This window comes from Zingiber officinale, chromosome 3A (assembly GCF_018446385.1).
Source record: "Zingiber officinale cultivar Zhangliang chromosome 3A, Zo_v1.1, whole genome shotgun sequence".
NCBI classification, from domain to species: domain Eukaryota; kingdom Viridiplantae; phylum Streptophyta; class Magnoliopsida; order Zingiberales; family Zingiberaceae; genus Zingiber; species Zingiber officinale.
This window is the reverse complement of record NC_055990.1, coordinates 23,392,052-23,400,658: the sequence shown is the minus strand read 5'-3', so window position 1 is coordinate 23,400,658 and position 8,607 is coordinate 23,392,052. Positions and strand designations below refer to the sequence as shown.

Below are 8,607 nucleotides of genomic sequence, written 5' to 3'. Positions count from 1 at the left end.
TTTACCACTGTCTTATGCATCACCAACTCGTCCTACCCAACGCAACCTTCTAATTCCATGGCGCCAAAAAACAAGGAAAAACAACTGCCCAGATGAGACCATTATTAATGGGCTTGTTAGCGTATTCGAGACACTACACCCAATTCACGCTGGCTGAACCTGGTTCAGCGCCTCACCGTATGAAAGATAAACCTTCAAAATTTTTCTTCTAATAAATTACCTCAAAGTTTGATGAAAAAACTTAATGACAACTAGTCCACTGGAAAAATTCTGCAGTACATGAAATGAAACTCTAAAACCTCACACAAACTTGCTTTATGCATGCATATCCAATAATTCCTACAGAAAAAAGAAAACCAATGTTGCTAATGCTTGTTAAATGGCACAACGTAACAAGTATGACAACCCACTCCATTTGAAATTATGAATGATCGAGCTCTAAATTTTAAAATTTTATACTGAGGAATTATATTTACCTACAAACATAGTTTATCTGAGACAACGCAAATTGTGAAAACAGTTGTGCAGCTCCTCTCAACAAAACTTTGCAACTCAAGGAGTGTTTGCATTCAAAACGCTACCTTCATCTCACACAAGCTTGCTTTAAGACTACAGGTACAGAGGAAGTGGATATCACACTCGAGCAATCTGTGCCTTCATTTGTTATATTTACAATTCGAAACAAAATAAACCTTGGATTGCATGCAGCAATTCAACAAGAGCATCCGTGGAGAGATTTGTTTATTCAATCTAGAAACGATCGAGCCAACTCATTATGCTTTCTTGTGAACCAAACTGCAATTCCTGCATTGCAACATGTTACAAACAATCTAAGGATAAAAAAGGTTTTAAAATCACCTTTTAGTAAGCCAAACGATAGTTCTGAATCTTACAGAAAGCTGAAAGTCTGGTGGTGTGTCCATTATGATGCTGTCCAGATCTGCAATTCCACAAGCTATGCCACTGGTGCCAGCAACTGTTTCATTCTTGCTGCTGTCCATGTTTGTGCAGTTAAAATATAAAGATGAGTCCTCAAAATGAGGAAAAGGGTCAAAGATCTCGTGGCACAGCAGTGATTCGTGCACATTGCTTAAGTCAGCAGCTTGAGATTCATCTGCCCACCATGCAGATGTTCCAACTTTGCCCTCCAGCTGACTGAGATGTAAGGGTGAATCAGGGACCACATTTATTGGATTTTCCTGGGAACAAAAAACCTATATTACATAATCGTAATGCTTAAATCATCTAGGATGTCCATAAGCAACTGGTCATTCGTATTGTATGTGTTATAACTTTCTGAAGACGTAGGCTATATTAACTGTCCCAAGCAAAAAAGAAAGAACAAAAAATGCTACCCATGAAAGTTGCAAGAGAAAAAAATGCTAAGACAAGATGAAATTTTCATTATCATATATAAAATCTCTGAAAATTAAAGAACAATACCTGGACCAGCAGGGATGGCAGATTCTGCCCAGAGTTCTCATGAGGAGAATCATTTTTTAGGCGTGGTGGCTGTGGTGTATTCGTTTTGGGAGTTTTTGGACCACCTTTGACAGTGAAGACGTTACCTTCCTCAGTCAAAAGTTCCATATCACTCTTATCAAGTTGATTAGTTGATTGTTGATAGAAGACTTTTGAGACCACTAACTCCCCTTCCTTTTCATCTTCTTCAGGACCGAGATGATACTGATGCATCACCCAATTAACTCTGTCTGGTTTGCAACTTCCTAATGAACTTTTATAGAGGACCATTATTTTCTTCCAACCTTTCAGAACTCCATTCTCCAGCACACGTTTAGTTTTACCTGTTTTATGCCATCTTATACGTTCCTCAGTTAAGGAACATTGGTTTATCTTGCGGTGCTTGCGCTGACCTGAACCATACGCGTTTGATATTCTGTGAAAAAAATGAATACTGCTTCCATCTTGCTTGACACCTAATGCATAGTGTATAAGCAGGTAAACTAAAAAAATCACAGTTTAAAGAAATAAGATGACTAAAATACTATTTACCAGGGAGATTTTCAGGATGAGTATAGCAAATTCCTTCTTTTTCCTCCAGCATTGGAATAAACTCATCAATAAGAATGTGAGGCTTTTTATTTCCTGCACCAACCTTTCCAGCAAGATGTTCCAGCAGCTCAACATCAGAAGGATCAAACTTAACGCCAGCAGGAAGTCCAGGCCAATCCAATGTAACCTGCGAAACGATAAGTTCAGGCGCATACCATAACCTAAATACAAATTTTTTTTTGCAATCTTGACAATGAAATATATAAAAATTTGTTTTCCTTAATTAGTCCTTTAACCATAAGAAATGTAAAAAAAAATGTAGATCTAAAAAAACTCTGAATATTGATGTGATGTCCACGACTGCACTTACCTCCTCATTTTTCAACTACAAAGCTAGCTTATCTATAAAAGCTGAATTCTAACCCATCAGTCTAACATAATACAATTTGTTGGATAAAAGGCAGTCCGGTGCATGAAGCTACCGCTAATGTAGGGTCCAAAGAAAGATCTATTGTACACAACCTTATCCTGCCTTGTAAGAAACTGTTTACTCAAACCGTAACCTCGACGTCATACAGCAATAATTTTACTATTGCGCCAAGGCTCACCTTCAGCAAAGTACAATTTGCTAAATCTCACAATAAAATAACAAAACTTAGACCGACTTTGCAACTAAAATCTTATTAAGAGTATCATAGACCGTTCAAATCACAAAAGCTAAACAAATCAAGGTGGTGTAAGGAGGCTTATAAATTAGCCTAATAGCATGATCTTTAGCATTCTATATTTATTGAAATAAATATATGGGTAATAGTAACTTTTTTACAAATAACATGATGACAACCTCTAAGCTTGAAACTGTAAAACTATATCTATAGCTATTAGTTTTAAGAGCTAATAAGTGGCGCAATGGTCAAATAATTATTTAAACATACATAACTTTAGCACACCTCTCGTATTGCAAAACAGCAAAGCATAACACAGATTATAAGCAAACCTCTTTCCAGGAAAGACATTTAATGAAACAGAGAAGAGCTAAAAGAATCCACTAAACCCAAGAAAAATCTAGCAAACGGAATCATTAAAAATGATTTTAAACATACATAAAGATTATAAAGGATATGATAAAATGTAAAAATGACAAAGTGCAGGACAAAACTCACATCACTGTTGTCAATTAGGTGGTGGCAGTTAGGACATTCCCTGTTAGCTACTACCGCTAAATCATTGCCTTGATTGTCAAGGAAATATCCACCATTCTTTACTTTCTTTGCAATTCCCCTACAAGTGATAAGCCATGACCTGAAAAAGGAGGAAATAGTTCCAGCAGTTACTTGAACAAGTCTAACATTGTTGGTAAACATAGAAAATTTAAAATAAGCTTCCAATTGCCATCAACTGTTCAATATAGTGGACCCTGCTGACATTTGGTTTAAGTTTACAGTGCTCCAACTGAAATATGTCATCTAAAATATTTTATTAAGGTGAATGCTTGAATTTGCTCAAGTACGGCAGTATAGTCCAATTTCCACTGGAAATGCACAAGCCCATAGTCAAGAGCAGTGTCCACACTTTCATAATATTGAATATTTACATGATTTCCTGGGTAATTCAGGGAGATGGGCCATTCACAGCCTACTGCGTCATCCATTAGCCAGTTCAACAAATAATCCATTTTCAGAGTTTTCAGTGCTTAGTTTCTTAAAATAAAGTTACAAATAACCACATTATTTTTTTTGTGATTTGTTAGAGTTACAATTAACCAGATTAATTTTTGTGTGATTTGATAGAGTTACAAATGGATCCTGCCCCGGGACCCCGCATGGCGGGAGCTTCGTGCACCGAGCTGCCCTTTTTTTTTTTTTTTTTGTTAGAGTTACAGATAACCACATTAATTTTTCTTTTTTTTTTTCATGTGTGATGTGCCCTATTCTGCCATAGGACATGAAGATTCCATTGCTAGCCATTTGGAAGCAATTCCGTATTCTAAAGGCATGAGATTTGGATCATAACAGGATGGTTTGAGGTAGAGGATTTGAGCACCTTATTAAGGTTGATTATAATGGTCATTCTTTTGGTAATGTTGATTCCAGTAAGTGCTTCTATAGTACTCTCCAACTCCAACAAGTGACATCAAAGCACTTATGATCCTAACATGTGATATACATATTGAATATTTAAATACATGTACTGTAAGAAAAATTAATGATCATATAGCATTCAAATAATCTATTAGTATATAAACCAATCTAAAAAGATTCAATCATATAATCAAAACCTTTAATGTTGTAGCTACGTCAATGAAATATTTTATATAATATCGTTGCTCAAGAGTAAGAATATTATTATAATTAATGATACTAGAAATTGAGTTATCTAAATAGCCTAATCATCATCATTTAACTATTTTTTTTTTGCTTGTGTCACAAATCAGAAGGGAATAAGGTACAATTGGCAATAAAAAAACATACATAGGAAAAAACAACATACATGCAAAAGGTAACCAGAGATATGCATTTTACTATTCAGACACTCTAGAGAGCCATGAACATTTTTGTGCCATTGACATGCCTAGGTGAAATCAGGTTGAAATTTTAAAAAAAATGTGTAATGCCTAGACTTTGGCATGCCTTTTAACAAGACCAAGTTAAATAATGAACAAACTGAACCAGTAAAACATATCAACAGAGACACATCATTGAGTAGTTTATTTATTTATTGAAGGAATTGATTAATGGGGGTAGTGATAGATGGACTATGGTCATTGGTCAAGATCTATTAGTAGAGGAAAATGACTATGCCCAGCATCAAATTTGCAGTTTAGAGTTAAGAGAGAATTTCAAAGCAAGAAGAGAGAGGATTAAGATGTTGGAAGCAGGGGAGCTTATAAAATCATATCAAAAATATGGCCCTTAATTAAAGGGATTAAAGAAGAAACTGTAATACAAGACAGAAACCTGCAATTGTACCAAGTTTAGAAAGATGAAACAATGTATTGTTGTTCTTAAGAGAAAACTATTGCATGTTAAATATATGACCATATAATAATTATATCTAAGACACCTAATCAGGAACTAATCCTACAACACATTATTAAGGACTCCAATAACATGACAAATTGATAATTCAAATAAAAATGTATAATATTGAGATGAGCCTTGAAAAAAGATCGACATCATGAACTATCTTTGTTTAATTTACATTTCAATAAAGCAAACTAATATGATTTATGAAATTATAAATATTTAAATTTGAAATGATAGTCACAAAGATAATATTTCTCAATTCTTTTGTGAAATCAAAGGAATGTATTCGAATTCAATGTAAAATTTAAGACCAAGAAGGATTCACCAGTTGAGAGCAGGGAAAAAAATCATAAAAGAGGTGGCTGTAGAATTATTTGTCACCTGAACAATGAAAATTAAGAGCTACAGAGTTCATATGTAAAAAATATCATTTTTTATCAAGTTGCAAGTTGGGTTTAATTTATATAAAACACTCATTTATTTGCTTTAGGACTTTATGTAAGAGGATCTGAATATCTTTCATATTATTTTTAGTAATTTTCGAGTTTTTGATATTTAGGGTATTTTTGATAAACTCTGCCCATGACGACCAGATCATTGCCGGTCCCAAGCCCGGATGAAGGATGAGAGTTGCGTTAGATTGTCGGTCAGCGTTAAAACTATGACAAATATTGAATGAATAAATCCATTAAACTATTGTGTTAATGCTGAGTTATTCCTCGGAAGTAACGTGTTGCAGGGTCTAACTATAACGTCTCAACAAGGACCACTACATCTCGACGTAGTGATAAATGTGTAAGAATTCGTGTTACAGGGTTCGACTGTAACGTATAAGTAAAGACCGCTACATCTCCATGAGAACTTAGGTATAATGTTAAATAAGCAAGAGTTCTCAAACCATAGGTTAAATAAAAACAAATATGATAGGAAAAGAAATAATCTAAGATTTGGAATATGCAACATAGGAACTCTCACTGGTAAATCAATAGAGGTAGTAGATACGATGATTAGGAGAAAAATTAGTATTTTGTGTATACAAGAGACAAAATTGGTAGGCGAGAAGACAAAGATGATAGAGAACTCGGGTTTTAAGTTATGATATATTGGAAAGAATAAAACAAGAAATAGAATGAGTATTATTATAGATAATTCGTCGAAGAATGAAATTGTAAGAGTAATTAGAAAAGAGGATAGAATTATAGCTCTTAAGATAATAATGGTGAAAGAAACTATAAACATAATTAGCGTATATGCACCACAAGTAGAATTAGATGAAGCAACCAAATCAAGATTTTAGGACGACTGAGATGAAATATTATAAAATATTCCGCCAAATGAAATGATTTTAATAAGAGATGATCTAAATGGGCAAGTCGAAGTGAAAAATGAGGAATATGAGAGGGTACATGAGAGTAATGGATTTGGAATGAAAATGAGGAAGAAAAAACTATATTAGATTTTGCGATAGCATAAGATCTTATATTAGCTAATACGTTTTTTAAGAAAAGAGAACAACACTTAGTCACGTTCAAAAGTGGAAATAATAAATCACAAATTGACTTTCTTCTGGTTAAAAAGAATGATTGAAAGATTTGTAAAGATTGTAAAGTCATCCTCGGAAAAAATTTAACGACCCAACATAGGTTAGTAGTGTTGGATATACGCCTCAAACATAGTATCAATAGAAAGAAAATATATACAACTCCTAGAATTAGGTGGTGGAAGTTAAAGGATGAGAAACAAAGCATATTTAGGAGAAAGTATAGTACAAGCATTAGGTAAAATATACGGTCTCTAATACGACATGGGATAAGAGGTATCAAAATTAAGAAAAGTAGCTAAGAGTGTACTCAATGAGTCTAAGGAACATGCACCACTAAGTAAGAAATCTTGGTGGTAGAATGAAAAAGTACACGAGAAAGTGAAGAAAAAAATGAATAGCTTATAAAGAATTATATATTGGTAAGAATGAGGAAAACTTAAAAAAAATATACAATAGTCAAAAAAAAAAGCTAAGAAAGTAATGGATGAAGCAAAGAATGAAACTTTTGAACGATTATATCAAAAATTGGATACAAAATAAGGGGAAAGAGACATTTATAAAATAGCTAAAGTGAGATAAAGGAAGAGAAGAGATTTTATTCAAATAAAATGTATTAAAGATATATGTAATATGATACTAGTAAACGATGGAGAAATAAAAAAGTGGTGGAAGAGGTATTTTTATCAACTTTTTAATGAAGGTTTGGATAACCAATTTAACTTAGGTAATTTAAGTAGGTCAAATGGGTATAAAAATTTAAATTTTTATCGTATAATTCAAACTTCAGAAATAGAACAAACTTTAAATAAGATACACAATAAAAAAAATCATTGGACCAAATGATATTCCGATAGAGGTATGGAAGTTCATAGGGAAACAAGATATTGAATGACTTATAAAATTATTTAACATGATATTGAAAACAAAAAAAAATTTGATCAATGGAGGATGAGTACTCTAGTTCCCTTATATAAAAACAAGCTAGACATACAAAATTGTGTAAACTATAGGGGCATGGTTTAAAGTGTCGTGCCGAAACAGTCGAAACGGGCGAAATGTCTCGTTCCGCTAGACGACCGGCACCTGCACGACCCCGGCGCCAGACTCACGACAGGTGCGACGTGTTGCGCAACCCCGTGGTCACAGCGGAGGGGTCGCATAACTCTTCCATTGCCGCCGCGGAGGCATCGTGCAACCTTACGGTCATTGCAGAAGGGTCGCACGGTCAACGTGGTCGTGCCAAAGGAGTCACGCAATCCCCGCGCCCATGGCTGGTCGCGCAACCCCGCAACAACGCCGAAGTCGTCGAGCTCGCGAGTGGTATCGGATTTCAAATTTTTTTTTAATTAAACTTAGGTTAATTATTTTAATCAACTCCTAGTTATGATGGAGATAACCTAAAGTGACTTTATTAAACTTTAATAAAATTATCTAATTAATTTTATATTTTATTTATTTTAATTTAAAAATTATAATAAAATTTTTATTTATTTATTTATCCATTTTCATATCTTTTCCTTTTTTAAAAGATTATTTTTTATCTTATTTATTTTTTAAATATTTATGTTAAATATTTTAGTTTTTAATTAATATATTTTATATTTAAAAAATACCGAAATTATATCGGCACGACACGATACGATACCGAATCCATATTGTTCCGGTCTAGGACCGAAACCTGGACATGGGTCGAAATTTTAAATCTTGTATAGGGGTATTAACTAATGAGTTATATCATGAAACTTTGAGAACAAGTAAATGAAAAAAAATTCAGGAAAGAGACAGTAATCGAAAATCAATTTGGGTTCATGCCTGGAAGGTCGATAATAGAAGCTATATATTTTCTTAGACAATTAATTGAAAAATATTAAGAGTAAAAATAAGATCTACACATGGTATTCATTGACTTAGAAAAAACTTATGATTGAGTTCTAAGAGAAATTATATGGAGAATTCTACAAAAGAGATGTGTTAGCATAAGATATATTAAACTAATTAAGGATATATACAAGAACGTAACAACCA

General features: G+C 33.5%; 1 protein-coding gene across 1 annotated transcript in view; it reads right to left on the bottom strand.

Moving 5' to 3' along the window:
• Window positions 1–439: 439 nt before the first annotated feature.
• LOC122051444 (SUPPRESSOR OF GAMMA RESPONSE 1-like) overlaps window positions 440–8,607 on the bottom strand; it is a 31,277-nt gene continuing 23,109 nt past the window's right edge. The window contains exons 2-6 of the mRNA XM_042612587.1: window positions 3,177–3,315; window positions 2,014–2,200; window positions 1,444–1,937; window positions 894–1,199; window positions 440–804 (exon numbers count right to left, since the gene is read on the bottom strand). Coding sequence (XP_042468521.1) covers window positions 751–804; window positions 894–1,199; window positions 1,444–1,937; window positions 2,014–2,200; window positions 3,177–3,315 — 1,180 coding nt within the window. The 3' untranslated portion in view covers window positions 440–750. The remainder of the gene's footprint in view (window positions 805–893; window positions 1,200–1,443; window positions 1,938–2,013; window positions 2,201–3,176; window positions 3,316–8,607) is intronic.